The sequence below is a fragment of the Pseudochaenichthys georgianus genome, chromosome 13 (assembly GCF_902827115.2).
Source record: "Pseudochaenichthys georgianus chromosome 13, fPseGeo1.2, whole genome shotgun sequence".
NCBI classification, from domain to species: Eukaryota; Metazoa; Chordata; class Actinopteri; order Perciformes; family Channichthyidae; genus Pseudochaenichthys; species Pseudochaenichthys georgianus.
Window position 1 is genome coordinate 4,125,628 of NC_047515.1, and position 21,068 is coordinate 4,146,695.

A 21,068-nucleotide genomic window follows, 5' to 3' on the forward strand; every position below is an offset into this window, starting at 1 on the left:
GTGTGTGTGTGTGTGTATGTCCTTTACATTGTGTCTGTAGAGACAGTGTTTTGCACCGCAGTGAAACTGTGTTGCTGTGTACTGCAGCTAATGTCATGATATTACCAGGAAACACTTTGAGTTCAGAGAACTGGCGGCTACAAGTTCCCTGAATGACCAGACCTGCATCCTCTTCTCTCAGCCTGTGTGTGTGTGTGTGTGTGTGTGTGTGTGTGTGTGTGTGTGTGTGTGTGTGTGTGTGTGTGTGTGTGTGTGTGTGTGTGTGTGTGTGTGTGTGTGTGTGTGTGTGTGTGTGTGTGTGTGTGTGTGTGTGTGTGTGTGTGTGTGTGGGCTCACACACACATCACTCAACATGCACATGCTGCTTTATGTACAACACATGGATGGACACTCATGGATGCATAGTTTAATAAAGGCGTATGTTCTGACATTCACTGACCTATTTATACCACGAGAGCTGCCCTCCTATCTGTACGTGCTGTCACAGTTATCACAGCACATGTTTACCCCTCAGACATGGGTTCAGATACCCTGATAGGGGTAAGTCATGGATGTCTGAAGAGAACTGGATACAGCGTTTGAGACGAGGCCTCGTTCATTCCTTTGAAAGTTACTCAGTGGTGCATGAAGCCAACATTGGCTGACTCTAGAGAGGAGAATTACCCAGATCTGGGCCCATTGAGCATGTGCACTTGCATTGTTTTCCTTAATCCTGCCTCCAATCCGAAGCGACACAAAGTAGCCAAACGGAGGTGGTACTTGACGTCATTTGGCCCAAATACTTTTTTTCATTGACTTATATTGGGAAATTAAATTTTCAGTTTTTTTACTAAAATCAACTTGGCTGTACCAACACTTGAAAAACCTTTCAAACTTGTAAAACAAGCTAAAAGCTGAATCCAGAGTCCTTTTTGGTGCTGCTGTGATGGAGCGACCGGGAGGTGGGGTTTGGATGGATGTGGAAGATCCCGGAAAGATCTGCATACTTTAGTTCTTCGAGAGTCAAGCCGTTTTGGCTTCATGCTCCAATGAGCAACTTCATAGGAATTAACGTGGCCCCTCTTCCAATGCTGTATCCAGTTCTCTTTATACTTGTGGTCTTTGGCTTCATTAAATGAATGGGGAGGTAAACAACTCAAATGATTTGAATTAGGGCTATTCAAGTACTGGGCTATTCAAGTTTTTACCAAAAAAAGATGAAAATACTCTGATTTACAGACATCTCTTTACCAATGTAAGTGAATGGGAAAAAGTATCTTTGGCCGCAATGATGTCACGGACTGACATGGAAGTTGTTGCACCACCGTTTGGCCAAAGAATGTGCTTCAATGCCCGTCTCACTCCTCTACAGTATTGTTCAATGCAGTTACCCACCGTGAGAGATCAAATGTGTCTCTGTACCCTTGTGTGTTTCTGTCCACATTGTAAAGCAGGGGTGTCAAACTCAATTTCATCGCGGGCCACATCAGCATTATGGTTGCACTCAAAGGGACCGTTGTAACTTTAAGACTATATAAAAAAAGATATATATAAATATTGAATATATAAAATAATATGTTATATTACATAGTTGATAATTGGCGGTATTGCAGTCGCTTTACCGCACCGTTGTGACGAAAAGGGAGCTGAGCCGGAAGGCAAAGCTCTCTGTCTACCGGGCCATTTTCGTTCCTACCCTCACCTATGGTCATGAAGGATGGGTCATGACCGAAAGAACGAGATCGCGGATACAAGCGGCCGAGATGGGTTTCCTCCGCCGGGTGGCTGGTGTCTCCCTTAGAGATAAGGTGAGAAGTTCGGTCATCAGGGAGGGACTCGGAGTTGAGCCGCTCCTCCTTCGCGTCGAAAGAAGCCAGTTGAGGTGGTTCGGGCACCTAGTTAGGATGCCACCTGGGCGCCTCCCTAGGGAGGTGTTCCAGGCACGTCCAGCTGGGAAGAGACCAAGGGGTAGACCTAGGACCAGGTGGAGGGATTATATCTCTTCGCTGGCCTGGGAGCGCCTTGGGATCCCCCAGTCAGAGCTGGTTGATGTCGCCAGGGAAAAGAAAGTTTGGGGCTCTCTGCTGGAACTGCTACCCCGCGACCCGACCACGGATAAGCGGGAGAAGATGGATGGATGGATGATAATTGGATTATTATCGGATAGGGTAATAACTTCATAATTAGCTACGTCTGAAAGCAGAATTCTAGGGCAAATAATTGCAAGTCTCTTCAGTGAGAATGTCACAATATGATTTTAAAAGAAAAGCCACATTCTGGAAAAACAAAACAAAAGTAACATTTTGAAAACAAAATCTGAGAAAAAAAGGCATATTTTGACAAAAGTCAAATTCTGAGAAAGTCAAATTTGAGATGCATTGTGGGACATGTAGTTTATGGGCAACGTGCTTCTGTAAAGTAGCATGTAAACATATTATATTCTTTGCAAGCTCTTGTGGGGCCACAGAAAATGAAGTCGCGGGCCGGATTTGGCCCCCGGGCCTTGAGTTTGACACCCCTGTTGTAAAGCCACTCATGTGTTCATCTGACGACAACACCATAGCATAAGTCTCATATAAATTACAATCAACCTGTTAAGCACTGAGCCTGTTTTTTAGGTCTCAGGCTCGAAAATAACATTCCCAGAACAAACGACCATATCTTCCCTTCTAAAACGGTTAAATTAATAATATTTGTTCTCAAAGTAATGATAAACCTGTGAGTTGGATGTAGAAGAGTCAGAATCAATATAAATGTTTTTGATTTTAAAGAAAATTCAGATTGAACATAGTAAAAAACTGTAAATTATAGTGTCTGTCCAATTTTTTTTTTACTTATAGTGAAAACTACCCTTGGATGATGGTAAGGTAGACTAAAAGCTTTAGGAATCCAAAGTACAACATATAATAAGTATCCTGTATCAAGATTGATGCAAAACAAGTGACATTTGACCTTTTTAGAGAGGTTTAGCAAAAAAAAAAACACTTCTGGGGTCTTTTGGGTGGATTTTCCATATCTCTGGCCCCCCTTGGTCGATTTTGCTGATTGACATCTCTTTCTACCCGTCAGAGCCAATGGAATTGAGGGAAAGTTCCCCATACACACACAGCTTACCAAATAAGGAGTGAGAGAGACGCGTAGAAAAACCGGAAGCTGCGCTAACCTCTGGTGGCTACCATTAGCAGCTAATTTTTCTTCTACGATTTTTGCATACAAATGGGATTATGGATTATCAATACTTTTTTCAAAGTGACAGACATTGCTATAACCTATGGATTAACCTTCAGCCGCGTTTTTTTTTCTCGTTTTAATGCCATTGAACACAACTTTTGATCAGAATAACAGCTAAGGTTAGCATATCTCCGTGTTTTGCTACCTAAAGCTACTCGTGTGTTGTCTGTATTTGCTTCCCCTGTCATGAGTTCTGATCGCTCAGTGAAAATCCGTATACTTCTATAATCTGTGGACTCTCAGGATGTTATCTAAGTTTGTTTGTGCAGATCCAATAAGTATATCGATCAGTGTAGCTAGAGTTATGTGCTAACAGCCTTAAGATTGTTTCACTCGTAGCTAATTCAGAGGCTCAGTGCTAGCTTTGTGGGTTTAAAAAAAAAAAAAAGATCAGTTAGCTGAGTTTCTTCCCGTTACATGGATATAAAACATTAATAGTTTATTGAATATTAAGATGCCCTCAGACGCTGTTTCCTGCAGATGACGCGTTTTTCCCCCGGGGGTGCCGTGTAGAAGAGGTTAAAGGTCACCTATTATGCAAAATCCACTTTTTTAATACATAAACATGTGTCCCCTCTGTGTTAGGAGATTCTGAAAGTTTCAAGAAAAAAGATTCACTCACTTTCTGTCCTGATTCATTTATATAAAAACCTGGCCACTTTATGATGTCATAACGATGTATTGGCCCCCACACACCTTATCACCTGAATCTCCTCCTTGAGCACCATTGTGTTCTTTTTAACCAAATATCCCTCGGAGGGGAGGGGCTCCTTATTTTCATCTAAAGTAGCAGACAGAGAATCAGCACTTTTAAAACGGGGCTGAAACAGAGGGGATTATGGGATGATGCAATGATCTGTTTGGTGTTTGGAGCCACTTACAGAACACTTCAGAGACATGTTCTGTATATATCTGAGACCTACGATGTATTGATGAAAACCAGTATAATAGGGGACCTTTAAGTATAAACCATACTCATCCCAGGTGGTGTGAACCCACAATCCCCATCCCCGGATCCATTCGGGTCACACTGGTTTTTTTCTTTGCATTTTATGAGCGAATTAAGTAGGTGGGCTATGTTAAATAAAGAAAAACATGATGACTCATTCATTATCATACATTTGGCTTTCTTATCTTGGTGCCCTTTACCTGTCATCTCTCTGTCTGAGTCAAACAGCCGCACATACGAGAAGCCTGCTACAGGCAGGAGTGCTGATGGGGAAATGTTTTTATGTCATGACGTCTGTCAGGGAATTTCCCTCTGACAGCAGGTAGCGCACGGCAGTCAGTGGTTACTTTTTCTGTGCAACTTTGGAGAGACACAGAGCTGTTGGTAAATAGAGTCAGCGTGCCGTGGGCTCCCATGCAAATATGAACACAAATGGAGTTACTGTTTGTTTGTTTGGACATTTGCATTCCTCTTTCCCTAAGAGGCAGATACATAATAATTACCCCACTATATTTAACAGGGAAACACATCACTGCAATGTGGGAAAACCTTAATAAACCAGTTTGAAGTATATGAGTCTAGGGTTCCAGGCGATCAGTCTGTTTTGCTTCGGAAGGTTCCTAAAGAAGTGAAATGACCCAAAAGTACCTAAGTGGCAGCCATGCTGCTGTAAACTCTGGATAATAGGAATGGAGCTTCAATGCTTCTTTTGTGATCTCCTTTAACTTGGGATTGACTGGACCATCCTTTACGAAAGGAAAGGACAAAATGCTGTCCCACAATACCTTTCGACCGCAACATTTATTTCGACCGTTCACGGAAACAACCGACGTGACCGACACATCTGGAGCTTATCATTTTACATCTTATGCTGTAACTTGAAAAAGTGCTTTGTTTTGAACTTTCCAACAATTAAAGGTGGGGTAGGTAAGTTTCAGAAACCGGCTCGAGATACACTTTTTGTTATATTCCATGGAATGCTCTTAACATCCCGATAGCAATGAATATCTTAAGTGCTTTGACAACAAATCCATAAAAAAATGTCATCCCTAGAAGCCGTAATACTGTAAAAAGTACAACCAATCCTTGGCTACCTGCCTGTCAGCCTTCCATCTGGGCACAAACTGATCTCGTGCCCTCATTGGTCATGTGCGCGTTCGTGTGTGTTGGAGGAGGGGCTCTGTAAGGAAGTGGCAGAATTTTCTCCGGTTGTGTATTTCAAATTCTAGCGATCTCGAGCCGGTTCTCAAACTTACCTACCCCACCTTTAAGCAAAGGCGAAATATGAATGTTACGCTAATTATGTTAAATGATCACATAAGGTTTCAAAGTGTCTACAGAGTTGGATGGTGGTTATTAAGCATCTTTTATAAAACATTTTGAATGATGATATGCACAGTAGTAAAGTGTTAGGCCTAACAAGTAATGTAAATGTTGCATGACGTATATATATTCAAACAATCATACTGATAGGGATTCATGTTATTAGTGGACAGGAGTGCGCCACAAACCATTTAGTTTCACATTAGTATGAAGTAATATACAGCATTTTTCAATGTTGCACTTGTTTGTAAAGCCTGCATGAACAACTCGATAATGACGCAGGGGGCAAAGTATCTTGATTTTCTTTTATTAGTCAATGTACGGAATAATTGATCTTCCAAAAGCTCTTTTTCTTTTCTCATACTGCCTGTTTTTTCCACCCTCTGTCGGAAAACCAGAGCTTAGTCTGTTCTGATTGATCAACTCTAGAATTGTTACATAATGATGTCACTATTTTACGAAGTAAACAAAGGAGTCCAATGGAGGCATTTCAGGCAGGGGGGAGTGTGTGCGAGAGAAACTCTGATTGGAGGGAACACAGGGATTTAGACTACGCTACACAGAAGGGAAAGCCCGAAAGAGCATAATGGGCCTCTTTAAATCTCCCACTTGCTTTAAGGTGTTCTTATTTACCGCTGTCTCCTTCCCATATGTCTTTTGCCCTATGACGTGTTGCTCTGATGTAAAGGACAAGTGGTTAGGAAAACACAAAAGGCATTGATTTGTTGACAATCCAACTGCAACCCTGGTACATCATATCACTGATGTTTCAGGAAGACCTTCCACAGCTCCTTCCCCTACTGACTGCTCTTCACCAACTCTTTTCCTCTTCCTCCATCCTTGCCCTATTCAAGCCATTCAGGAAACAGTGTTTTTTTCTCTGGAAGGCCCACTCTCACTCCCTTTCCCATCCATGTCAAGACTCCTGGCTACAGATCCAGTTCCCCCTCCCCTCCCTCCCACCACTCTCTCACTCTCACACTGGCGGGGGGATATGCAAATTCCTCTCTTTCTTCCCTTAATTGATTAATTGAAGCCAGGGCCCTTTGAAGGCCTTGTTTGTGCACTGCTCTTTTTCTGCCTGTCCCCTCTCACAACCTGCGTTCTTGTTCCCTCTGCATCGACTGCAAGGAGCCATTCATCCATGTGCTGACACAATAAAGACACTGTATCCACCATTGTAGTTAGTATTAGGAAAACTACAGCAAATGCATTAAGTATAAGTGTTGGGGAGTGCAGACAGGACTCTGTCAAAGGCTAATACGGTAACATCATACCTGTGCACACCAGCTGTACACACGCATCTAAATCATTCTCAGTACTGGAAAAAGTACTCAGATCCTTTATTTAAGTAAAAGTATAAATATTATTTTCTTAAAATATTCCATTATTAGTAGAAGTCCTGATATCAAAATGTTGAAAGTCAAAAGTATTAGCATCTAAATGTACTTAAAGTACAACAAGTACACATTTTGCACAATGCTCATGCTATGGTGGCCAACCTGTGAAAACGCGCTGCAGCAGCCCAAAACAATTACATTAGGAGAAAAGCGTTGCGCTTTCAAAAACGATATATATTATTATAAAAACGAAAATGTGCCGAAACAAATGCAAATGAAGAAACATCTTCACCAACTTCACAACTTTCGAAAAAATGCACAACTTTACGAAACATGCGCAGTGTGTACTAAAAGCTCTGCGTAAACAAAACGCTGCACACAATGGAAACCAGGGGACACTAAAAAGTGACGCACACACCTGGGAACGAGCACGTGTTGACATTTAGGAATTATAAAGTTGGCCAACACACACAAAACGAAATGAAATGATTAGGTTACGTTAGCTATGCTAGCTAGCTTGCTTACAGCAGGTCTGCAATAATATCGGAAGGAATCATTTGATCATAATGTTAAAACAAGCCAATAGATTGTTTTAACATTTTAGGTAAGCTTCCAACAACAATGACAGTTGGACAACTTTATAATCCCCGAACGTAAACAAGCGCTCTGGTCCCAGCTGTGTCATCCCTCTTCTGTTGTGTTTTGAGCTTCTTATTGTCAGTGCTTTTGGTTAAACCTGCTCGGGGTTCATCAAGTTAGGAAAGAAGTTGCTTTATATGTTTTGCCACATTTGTGTTTTTTGATTTGCATCATGTTTGAAACTGCAGTGTGTTTCTATTTCGTGTGTTGGGCTGTTGTTACGTGTTGGCACCCATTGGCCACCGTACCTTTCACATCAATATAAAGTACACACGTTTTATCAGCTAAATGTACTTCAAATATAAAAGTCAAAAGTACACGCAGGATGAATCTTTGCACAGTTTCACGTTATTATGGTTATTATATGATCCTGTTCGTATACATGTAGAAGCATTTAAGTAGCTGTTGATGTGGTCCAACTGTATATATGTGAAATATTGATAAGTACTACAGTACCGCGTTCTACAAAATCAGTATATCATGTGTTTATATATGTACAAATAACTGTGTGTTAAATACATTTTGTGAAGTAAAAAGTAGAAGAATAAAGTTAAATGGAAATACAATCTAAAACTAAATCTGACTGATGTTCAGGTGTTTTTTTCATATATATAATTTGTCACCCAGATATCTGTTCACTTTTTCTAAACTGATCAGGCAGTTCTCGTTATGTGCAGATCGGGACCACAAGTTAACCTGACAACCGACATACAGCCACGCAACCAAAACAGTGACACGCCGTCACTCATCTCAAAATAACCAACCCCCCCTCGCTACAGCAGGTAGCATTACCATATGTATCACTATTGGGCCTGGAATGTATTTATTTAGGCAAACACCAGGATTCCATTACAACAAAAAGATCTCTTTTGTATGGCATGGATTTGCTACCACCACAGAATGTGTCACCCTGAAAGAAATCAGAAATTGCAGCACAAGAGGCTTTCTGGTTTGTTGCCATTATTGCATGTACACAAAAATGAAATGAAAGCAATATAAGCAATGCAATATGAAATGAGACATAGCAACGTGTTTAGGATAGCTGCAGATAAAGAAACGCACATCTTCCCTTCTCCTGAAATGCACCTGCGGAAGAATATCTTTTGCAAGCTGATCCATCCCTGACCATCTGTATCACATATGTCCAAACACTCTGGATGAACTCCTCTCTGGATGGAGGAACAGACACCATTCTGGGATGAGCGAGGACGATGTGCCGTCAGCTCATACGAATACAAACCTTCTGAATTCTGCTTCCTTTCTTGAACCTCAAAGCCTCATGAAGGACATGTATTAATAACCAGCTCCCTTATTTGGCTGTTATTTTTACCTTCACGGCGTTGTAACTTGCAGTAACCCTCAACTATTTGTACATTTTGACTTGGAACTCCACCTCACATGCATTTCATATGTATGGTTTTATTTGGTAGTAGGTTAGTAATTGTATTTAATTTATTTTGTATATTTCCATATAATGTATTCTATGAATAAATTATATCTGTCTATTGTTTTATATGTATATATTTACATTTTTTTCTTCTTATTTTAATTCATGTCTTTTGTTACATTCTGCATGAAACAATTTGGGATCAACTAAGTATATCTAATCAGGTTTTCAAAGTCTTTTTACAGCTATAGCGACATTCGCTCCATTTAGCAGTCATTTCCTGATATGGTATTGAGATGCTTTTTTGGTTTTGAACATCAATAAAAATTATAATTTAAAAGAATGAATAAGATGTGTCCTGCCTATTGAATGACGTGACCCTCAGTTTAGTACACGTTGAATTCTGTTGACCTTTGAAAAAAGTGGAAGTCAGTGTATTGGGAAATGCTACGAGGTAAGGTTAGCAACGTTTAAAGCAGTACGATAAGCTCAGCCACTCCATCAGTCCACCTTAAACCGGCTAACACCACACACACACACACACACACACACCAGCCACACAACCACACACACACACACACACATCACACACACACAGCACACACACACACACACACACATACACCACACACACACACACACACACACACACACACATCACACCACACACACACACACACACACCACACACACACACACAACACCACACACACACACACACACACACACACACACACACACACACACACACAACACACACACCACACACTGCTAAATGTTTCTCAGCATCATCTCAGATCTAACCCAAGCACATACAAACCCCCGAGTGGACCTGACATGTCCAATGGAGGTGAGGAGTCGCCAACATCACAACACATCTCCACGGAAAGGTGAGCAGGCGGCTCAGCAGGCACGCATCACTGTTGACTGTCCAGAGCGCGCTTGTGTGCAGTACACACCACCACACACTTGAAGGTGTTGATACTCCTCACCGATAAGCAGGCCGAACACATTAGAGGGGACTGTGTGTGTGTTTCTTGTTCCACTGTCTCAACAGAGTGCCAGAAAACACACTAAATGCCCTCATTCCACTTTGAATTGTCAAGAGCCCTTTTGCACAAACCACACTTTCACAACCTCACACCTCTCACATCTCGCTGCACACACACTGCTCCGAAACTGCTACAGACTCTCAGTTTTGGTTCTCTCTCTTCTTTTCTAATTACCTCTTGGTCTTGTTCATCGCAGAGCTCTTCTCCTCAGCAGCACTCCTCCTCCTCTGGGAATCCACACGGGCATCTGAGCGCGTCCCCTACAGCTCCATGGATGACCCCGCTCCTCCTCCTCCTCCTCTTCCTCCTCCTCCCTCCTCTTATTATGTGTTCAGGATAGCAAGAGCGGGCACAGGACGAAGAGCTGCCCACCCACCAGTCATGGACTAGACCAAACTTCCCGCCTGCTGCTTCAGATCCAGTCTGTGTGCCAGTCAGCCTGCCTCTCTGCTATCTGCAGGTATCTATCTCCCACAGATCAGCCACAGAACACACTTCGTGCTCTCATGAAAGCGGAGAAAAGCGCTGCAACAAAGCTCCAAAGTAGAGAACAGTCATTCACTTGCTCTCTTCAACATAAACAAGTCAGCATCTTAAATGGAGGAACTGGCTCTGACAGATAGGGGAACTCACATCAGTTTCTGTGTGTGCAAGGGGGAGGGGAGAGGAGACTATGAGCACCGTGCAGTACCCATAGAGGAAGGAGGAGGGTTAGAGATAGTGATGAGCAATCATCGGTGTACTCCAGGAAGCGACATCTGCGGTTCTTTTTAGAGCACCAGAAAAAAGAAACAGGCCACACCTCAGTGCTACTTTTTGGTGCAGATTTGTGTGGCAAGGAATCAGTTCCTGAAAATAAATCATTAGATGTTTGTTGAATCATGACATGGGTGTAGGGTCTCCGTGGCCCACCAAATCAAGACTATCACCCTTATTTCCCCTTCTCTCCTTTATTTAACTCCCTCTGTCATGTCTCAGGGTGGCAAGTGATTACACAGGGAGGTAGTGTTTGTGCTGGTGAATGTGGCCGTGCAGCTGGACAGGGAGCCTCAAAGACATCCTTGTTTGAACACACCAAGAGGAAGAGGGGACCAAACAGGGGACATTAATGTCCCCCGAGTCTGCAGAGGTGGCTTCTTTGCTGCAGGAGGAAGCGGACTGGCTGGCAGAGAGAGGGGGCGATATGGCATGAAAAGCAGGGAAAGATGCACCGAGCAGGAATCCTGCAGTCCGTGCACGCCAAGCTCAAAACACCAAAAAATGCATTGGGATTTGCATCAGAAAAGAGATCATTGGAGGACTTAATCAGGGAACATAGAAGGGGAAAACAAGTTCAAAATTCTATTTCCGAGCAACATGTGGTAATCTTACTGTAAAGTTATGCAATAGTCCTGTAAAACAGGAAGAGTTGCAATCTACACAGCTGGTTAATATAAAGACACATGCTGATATAACACAAGGCTACCTCATTTTGACTATAATTCATCAATATAATTACATTTGAGCGTTTGATTTTCCAAAAGAAATCCGCTCACCACCCCATATGTTATTTATTTTTGTGATTAAAGTTTGGGAATTAAGTGCATTTTGTTTCAAGGCTTTTATTTTGTTATTTGTTGTCAAAGCGGAAGTCTTCAACAAAAACGGAAGTTATTTTTAAATATGATATTGAAGCACTTTGACTGTAACGAAAAGTAAAAAAGGAACGCTCAATAACTCTGTTCAGGTATGGCGAGATAGTAAAGCTTAGAGTTCAATAGTCCTTCTTCATATATTTGTAGAGATTGCAACGTATTTCGTGGTGTGACAAGTTCGTAAATGTTGTGTCGTTGTTAGCAAAGTCATGTAACTAGCGAGCCAAACACTAGCGTTACTTCAGGGTCTGTTGGATAAATCACTCAGTTTCCTAATTTAGTTTTTAATTAAATGCCACGGAAGCAACAAATACACGAACCCATCAACCAAACGTACCTTTGTTTGACTGTGATGCTTGCGTGACTTTATTTAGAGCTATTTATTTTTAAAGTATGAATCATTTTGGGCAAGAATGAATTGTACATAGATTTAAGTTGAATGGTCAGTAAAATGTCGCCATCTTCCGGCGCTGCGTCGCAAATGCACTTTTTTGCGGATTCGTGAGTTGGCAAAAAACAGTCAACGGCAGGTCATTTCTGTGTATATATATCCAGGACTCATTCTCCCAGAATTCATGTTAGTTCTGCTTCAGTGGCGTGTCACCTCCTCCTCCGCCTCCTCTCCTCTCCTCCTCTCGGCTCTAACCACCGGACAGAGTGGTTTCCCGGCGTCCCTGAACACCTCCCTCCGCCGGCTGCTGCAGGGAGATGGGTGAGGAGCAGAGCCTGCTGGAGGATGCCCGATGGAGACTGAGCAGGTATGTGAGAGCTGAGGCACTGCACTCTGTCTGGAGGAGGGTTTCTGTGAGATGCTCTTTTTTTCCGCTCAGGCTTACACCTTTTCTGTGTGGTGCATCCTGCTGCCTGATAAAGAGGGGTGTGCCACTGATCCTGCTCTCCCCTCAGGGAGGCATCAGGCATCAGGCTACATTGTGAGATAATGGCCTTTTTGTCCTTTGTCAGCACATATTATGCTACATTGTCTTATCATAATCTATTTGAAATTATGTGTCAAGGTATAGTAGTTCTTTTTAATGGATAACAATGCTTTATTTGTCATATGCACAATAGCTACAGGGCAGTTAAGCCTATGAACATGTTAAGTCTCTGTCTCGTCTAATAATGTAAACTACAGAATAACTAGCAAAAATCAACTTAAAATAGTCCAATTAAAGAGTACAAAAACATAATTGTGCAAGTGGGTTGGGAGAACAAAGATAAAGGTAACAATGTAAAATAGTACTAAGGGGATTTATTTATGTCTGTAAAGAGAGTGAGAGGTAATCTGGTTGGACACCTTTCAGTGAGATTCAAGTTAATGTTTAAAAAGAAAGGATGACCTCCACAAAATATTGTTATGTCCAACAAACAGTCCAAATCAATTGGATTTACAAAGATAAATAACAGTGAAAGGCAACACATCCTTATACATATCATATCTGTAGCCAGCACATTTTTCTTTCTTACATTAGTTAGTTATTAAGAGTGCAATTCATTTTCTAATGATAAGACACTTTTTATATTAAAAAATGTAAATAAAATAGAGAACTAGGATAATAACTTCCTTATTAGATCAGATTAAATATACTTTTGTCATCCAAAGTTTTGATATTTTTTTCACAAGAGCTTTTTTAAATTGGTTTAAAATATAGCGAAACATTACAAATATACATATAAATAGTGATTATATAATCTATAAGTATTGAAAGAAAACATTTAATTAAATATACAGAATATTATTCTTTAATAGATCTACTGCAAACAGAAAAATACATACACATAGGATATTACATATATATAAGTATCTCATGCAGTGAGATACTTTACAACATGTGATTACAACATGTGATTACAACATGTGATTTCAACATGTGATTACAACATGTGATTACAGCATGTGATTACAGCATGTGATTACAACATGTGATTACAACATGCGATTACAACATGTGATTACAACATGTGATTTCAACATGTGATTACAGCATGTGATTACAGCATGTGATTACAACATGTGATTACAACATGTGATTACAACATGTGATTTCAACATGTGATTACAGCATGTGATTACAGCATGTGATTACAACATGTGATTACAACATGTGATTACAACATGTGATTACAACATGTGATTTCAACATGTGATTACAGCATGTGATTACAGCATGTGATTACAGCATGTGATTACAACATGTGATTACAACATGTGATTACAGCATATATAGACATTTTTATTGATTGGGATAAACCCCTTGAGATGCACCATCTCGTTTTCAAGGGGGTCCCGACAACAGAAACAACTTACAGACATACATAAACAAAAAGACAAAATGCAAAACATGACACACAATGCAATGCAATGCACACAATCATTACAATTTGAGACAGTCAAGCAAATCAGTTTCATCAATATCAGTTTCATTAATAACAAGTACAGACCAGTTGAAAGTGAGATGATAATGCATGTAAAAACATACCCAATGATGCAAAATATCTAATGGCAGCAGGTAAAGTATTCCAGTCAGTTGGGGCTTTAAACATGAACGTTCTTCTGCCAATCAATTTTTTTTGCAGAGGGGACAGAGAAATAAATCTGAACAGAATGTCTAACTTGATGATTTGGTAAGTAAGGTACAAAATACTGCTTTAAATAAGGGGGATAGTTAAGATAAATGCATTTAAATATCAGCTGAAGCCAATGCATGTGTCTTCTTACATTTAAAGAAGGCCATTTAAGTTGGCTATACATTGTGCAGTGATGTGTACGAAAAGGACAACCAAGAAAAAATCTGCATAGTCTATTGTAGGCTATGTTGAGTGGAGCAAGATCTGATTTATGTGCATTTTGGTAGACAACATCACAATAGTCCATAATCGGAAGAATAAGTTGAGAAGCAATTCTCTTTCGGACACTGAGCGTAAAATAATTAAGAGAGCGGTGTAAAACACCGATTCCGTAATTGACTTTTTGTATTACATGCTTTATATGTAGTTTAAATGAAAGTTCAGAGTCTAGCCATACACCAAGATATTTAAAGCTATCAACTTTATGCAGAGAAGTGCCATCCTTACATGTTATTACTACATTAGGTTTGGATTTGAGCTTCTGCCTGGTACCAAAGACCATGGTATAAGATTTTGTTTTGTTAAGCAGTAGTTTATTGTGTGATAGCCAGTCCTGTAAGATATTAAAATCCGATTGAAGAGAGATCTGAATTTGTGAAAAATCTGATTTGGATGTATATATAACAGTGTCATCAGCATAAAGGTGAGTACAACAATTAATGAGACAAGAAGATAAATCATTTATGTAAATAGAGAACAGAAGTGGGCCCAGAGTTGATCCTTGGGGTACACCCTTTTGTTGGATCAACAGGTCAGACTGTTTTCCATTAACAACCACACATTGCTTTCTACTGTGAAGGTACGAGTTAAACCATAACACTGTATTATTAGAAAGGCCAATGCCGTGAAGTTTATCCAAGAGCAGATATCGATCAACGAAATCAAAGGCTTTTGTCAAGTCAATAAAAATGGCACCTGTGAGTTCAGCATCATCTGCAGCAGAGTACAAGTCATTCGTAAATTTAAGTAGGGCAGTTGTTGTGGAGTGATTAGGCCTGAAACCAGATTGAACCGGAGATAAAATATTATAAGTAATGAGATAATGTGACAGTTGATTATAAATTATTTTCTCCAAAACTTTGGAAATAGAACATATTATAGAGATTGGTCTATAATTATTTGTATCAAGTAAATCACCACCTTTATGCAGTGGAATGATGCGTGCACATTTCCAAATAGTCGGCAACTCACAGGTGGACAAAGACAGGTTGAACAAATCAGCAAGTGGGTACATGAGAATATGGGACGCCAGTTTTATGAACCTGTTTTCTATACCATCGAGTCCTGCACTGCCATCCACTTTTAATTCTGTGATAGCATTATGAACTTCGTGTGGTAGAATTTTCTTAAAAGAAAAAGAACTGTTGCAGTATGAGTTACTATTAGAAATACCGGTCGTCAAATAGGAGTCAGATAGTAGTGTGGAACATACATTAGCGAAATGCTGATTAAATATTTGGGCAATGGATAATGGGTCATGAATTATTCTATCAGCAGTTCTTATTTTATTAATAGAATGTTTACCTGATTTATTTAAAATAGATTTAATTTTAGTCCAAAATTTCTTGGGATTCTTAAAGTCCGATGTGAGAGATTCTTTATAGTAGTTGGATTTAGCATTTCGGGTTTTGGTTTTACTCAGATTTCGGAGATGCCTGTATACTTCCCAATCGGCTATAGTTCTTGAATGACGATATATCGACCATGCTTTATAGTAGTTCTTTTTAATGGATAACAATGCTTTATTTGTCATATGCACAATAGCTACAGGGCAGTTAAGCCTATGAACATGTTAAGTCTCTGTCTCGTCTAATAATGTAAACTACAGAATAACTAGCAAAAATCAACTTAAAATAGTCCAATTAAAGAGTACAAAAACATAATTGTGCAAGTGGGTTGGGAGAACAAAGATAAAGGTAACAATGTAAAATAGTACTAAGGGGATTTATTTATGTCTGTAAAGAGAGTGAGAGGTAATCTGGTTGGACACCTTTCAGTGAGATTCAAGTTAATGTTTAAAAAGAAAGGATGACCTCCACAAAATATTGTTATGTCCAACAAACAGTCCAAATCAATTGGATTTACAAAGATAAATAACAGTGAAAGGCAACACATCCTTATACATATCATATCTGTAGCCAGCACATTTTTCTTTCTTACATTAGTTAGTTATTAAGAGTGCAATTCATTTTCTAATGATAAGACACTTTTTATATTAAAAAATGTAAATAAAATAGAGAACTAGGATAATAACTTCCTTATTAGATCAGATTAAATATACTTTTGTCATCCAAAGTTTTGATATTTTTTTCACAAGAGCTTTTTTAAATTGGTTTAAAATATAGCGAAACATTACAAATATACATATAAATAGTGATTATATAATCTATAAGTATTGAAAGAAAACATTTAATTAAATATACAGAATATTATTCTTTAATAGATCTACTGCAAACAGAAAAATACATACACATAGGATATTACATATATATAAGTATCTCATGCAGTGAGATACTTTACAACATGTGATTACAACATGTGATTACAACATGTGATTACAACATGTGATTTCAACATGTGATTACAGCATGTGATTACAGCATGTGATTACAACATGTGATTACAACATGTGATTACAACATGTGATTTCAACATGTGATTACAGCATGTGATTACAGCATGTGATTACAACATGTGATTACAACATGTGATTACAACATGTGATTACAACATGTGATTTCAACATGTGATTACAGCATGTGATTACAGCATGTGATTACAGCATGTGATTACAACATGTGATTACAACATGTGATTACAACATGTGATTACAGCATATATAGACATTTTTATTGATTGGGATAAACCCCTTGAGATGCACCATCTCGTTTTCAAGGGGGTCCCGACAACAGAAACAACTTACAGACATACATAAACAAAAAGACAAAATGCAAAACATGACACACAATGCAATGCAATGCACACAATCATTACAATTTGAGACAGTCAAGCAAATCAGTTTCATCAATATCAGTTTCATTAATAACAAGTACAGACCAGTTGAAAGTGAGATGATAATGCATGTAAAAACATACCCAATGATGCAAAATATCTAATGGCAGCAGGTAAAGTATTCCAGTCAGTTGGGGCTTTAAACATGAACGTTCTTCTGCCAATCAATTTTTTTTGCAGAGGGGACAGAGAAATAAATCTGAACAGAATGTCTAACTTGATGATTTGGTAAGTAAGGTACAAAATACTGCTTTAAATAAGGGGGATAGTTAAGATAAATGCATTTAAATATCAGCTGAAGCCAATGCATGTGTCTTCTTACATTTAAAGAAGGCCATTTAAGTTGGCTATACATTGTGCAGTGATGTGTACGAAAAGGACAACCAAGAAAAAATCTGCATAGTCTATTGTAGGCTATGTTGAGTGGAGCAAGATCTGATTTATGTGCATTTTGGTAGACAACATCACAATAGTCCATAATCGGAAGAATAAGTTGAGAAGCAATTCTCTTTCGGACACTGAGCGTAAAATAATTAAGAGAGCGGTGTAAAACACCGATTCCGTAATTGACTTTTTGTATTACATGCTTTATATGTAGTTTAAATGAAAGTTCAGAGTCTAGCCATACACCAAGATATTTAAAGCTATCAACTTTATGCAGAGAAGTGCCATCCTTACATGTTATTACTACATTAGGTTTGGATTTGAGCTTCTGCCTGGTACCAAAGACCATGGTATAAGATTTTGTTTTGTTAAGCAGTAGTTTATTGTGTGATAGCCAGTCCTGTAAGATATTAAAATCCGATTGAAGAGAGATCTGAATTTGTGAAAAATCTGATTTGGATGTATATATAACAGTGTCATCAGCATAAAGGTGAGTACAACAATTAATGAGACAAGAAGATAAATCATTTATGTAAATAGAGAACAGAAGTGGGCCCAGAGTTGATCCTTGGGGTACACCCTTTTGTTGGATCAACAGGTCAGACTGTTTTCCATTAACAACCACACATTGCTTTCTACTGTGAAGGTACGAGTTAAACCATAACACTGTATTATTAGAAAGGCCAATGCCGTGAAGTTTATCCAAGAGCAGATATCGATCAACGAAATCAAAGGCTTTTGTCAAGTCAATAAAAATGGCACCTGTGAGTTCAGCATCATCTGCAGCAGAGTACAAGTCATTCGTAAATTTAAGTAGGGCAGTTGTTGTGGAGTGATTAGGCCTGAAACCAGATTGAACCGGAGATAAAATATTATAAGTAATGAGATAATGTGACAGTTGATTATAAATTATTTTCTCCAAAACTTTGGAAATAGAACATATTATAGAGATTGGTCTATAATTATTTGTATCAAGTAAATCACCACCTTTATGCAGTGGAATGATGCGTGCACATTTCCAAATAGTCGGCAACTCACAGGTGGACAAAGACAGGTTGAACAAATCAGCAAGTGGGTACATGAGAATATGGGACGCCAGTTTTATGAACCTGTTTTCTATACCATCGAGTCCTGCACTGCCATCCACTTTTAATTCTGTGATAGCATTATGAACTTCGTGTGGTAGAATTTTCTTAAAAGAAAAAGAACTGTTGCAGTATGAGTTACTATTAGAAATACCGGTCGTCAAATAGGAGTCAGATAGTAGTGTGGAACATACATTAGCGAAATGCTGATTAAATATTTGGGCAATGGATAATGGGTCATGAATTATTCTATCAGCAGTTCTTATTTTATTAATAGAATGTTTACCTGATTTATTTAAAATAGATTTAATTTTAGTCCAAAATTTCTTGGGATTCTTAAAGTCCGATGTGAGAGATTCTTTATAGTAGTTGGATTTAGCATTTCGGGTTTTGGTTTTACTCAGATTTCGGAGATGCCTGTATACTTCCCAATCGGCTATAGTTCTTGAATGACGATATATCGACCATGCTTTATCCCTTTCCCTAAAGAGACTGATGAGTTCAGAATTGATCCAAGGGAGATGTTGACCTTTGACCTTAACCGTTCTCACAGGTGCATGTTTGTTCATGACATCAGTGAGCTCTTTATGCAGAAAATCCCAAGCATCTTGTACAAAAGGTATTAGTTGAAATCTGTCCCAATTAAGGGCAACAACATCATTAATAAATAAATCAACATTCAATTTTTTATATTGTCTGATTTTGACTAGTTTTGAAGGTAGTTTAATTAATTTGATTTTCCATACGCAATAAACAATTGAATGATCGCTGAAGCAATCCGACATGACACCAGCTTTTAAGATTCTGTCAGGGTGTGACACCAGTATCCAGTCAAGCAGAGATTGGGTTCTAATAGTGATACGAGTTGGCTCATTAATTAGCTGTTTAACATTTAGACTACTGAAAAGTTTTTTCTCTCTATCAGATGATTTATCCAACCAATTTTTGTTGAAATCACCAAGCAAGATTATTTCATTTCCGCAGGAAATGGAGTTGATAGTGTCCATTATATGGTTAAAAGACTCTGCAGGTGAAGAAGGTGGCCTAGAGCTACCAATAGTTAAGCATTTATTTTCATGAAAAATAATTTTAAGAAAAATGCATTCAAAATGTAGAGGCTCTATAGAAGTAGCAATTAGCTCAGTCACAAGGTCAGAGGAGACATAAATAGCCACACCTCCACCCCTGCTGCATCTATCGGATCTGTAAAGCAAATAATTTGTGATTTGTAGTTCACTATCGGAAATGTTACTATTAAGCCAAGTTTCAGAGAGTGTGATCATTTTAGGTTTATGTAGAACAACCCATATCCGAAGTAAATCAATTTTGGGCAATAGGCTCCTGATATTCAAATGAATGATTTGTATACCCTTTAATTCATCCAGTCTGGAAATAATAGCAAATAATGTTCCTGTCACTTGTTACGCATACATGCGATTCATGATTGTAAAGATTGCTAGATTCAACCATTAATGTAAAACAGACATACAAAACATTCAAACACAAAAAAGTGTGATTACAACATGTGATTACAACATGTGATTTCAACATGTGATTACAACATGTGATTACAACATGTGATTTCAACATGTGATTACAACATGTGATTACAACATGTGATTTCAACATGTGATTACAGCATGTGATTACAGAATGTGATTAAAACATGTGATTACAGCATGTGATTACAACATGTGATTAAAACATGTGATTACAGCATGTGATTACAGCATGTGATTAAAACATGTGATTACAGCATGTGATTACAACATGTGATTACAACATGTGATTACAGCATGTGATTACAGCATGTGATTAAAACATGTGATTACAGCGTGTGATTACAACATGTGATTACAACATGTGATTACAACATGTGATTACAGCATGTGATTTCAACATGTGATTACAACATGTGATTACAGCATGTGATTACAACATGTGATTACAACATGTGATTACAGCATGTGATTACAGCATGTGATTACAACATGTGATTACAACATGTGATTACAACATGTGATTACAGCATGTGATTACAGCATGTGATTAAAACATGTGATTACAACATGTGATTACAACATGTGATTACAGCATGTGATTACAGCATGTGATTACAGCATGTGATTAAAACATGTGATTACAGCATGTGATTACAACATGTGATTACAACATGTGATTACAGCATGTGATTTCAACATGTGATTACAGCATGAGATTACAACATGTGATTACAGCATGTGATTACAACATGTGATTACAGCATGTGATTACAACATGTGATTACAGCATGTGATTACAGCTTGTGATTACAACATGTGATTACAGCATGTGATTACAGCATGTGATTACAACATGTGATTTCAACATGTGATTACAACTTGTGGTTTCAACATGTGATTACAGTATGTGATTACAGCATGTG

At 38.7% G+C, this 21,068-nt stretch overlaps 2 protein-coding genes across 3 annotated transcripts in view; one reads left to right on the top strand and one right to left on the bottom strand.

The window, feature by feature from the left end:
- The window catches only part of rasgrp4 (RAS guanyl releasing protein 4), a 28,870-nt gene extending 18,341 nt beyond the window's left edge, over positions 1-10,529 (bottom strand). For both annotated transcript variants that reach the window (XM_034097017.2, XM_034097016.2), the window contains exon 1: positions 10,075-10,529. In XM_034097017.2, the coding sequence (XP_033952908.1) occupies positions 10,075-10,091 (17 nt within the window). In that variant the 5' untranslated portion in view covers positions 10,092-10,529. The remainder of the gene's footprint in view (positions 1-10,074) is intronic.
- Positions 10,530-12,133: 1,604 nt separating this feature from the next.
- The window catches only part of ryr1b (ryanodine receptor 1b (skeletal)), a 144,993-nt gene continuing 136,058 nt past the window's right edge, over positions 12,134-21,068 (top strand). Inside the window, exon 1 of the mRNA XM_034097591.2 lies at positions 12,134-12,292. The gene's annotated coding sequence lies outside the window, so the exon portion shown is untranslated. The remainder of the gene's footprint in view (positions 12,293-21,068) is intronic.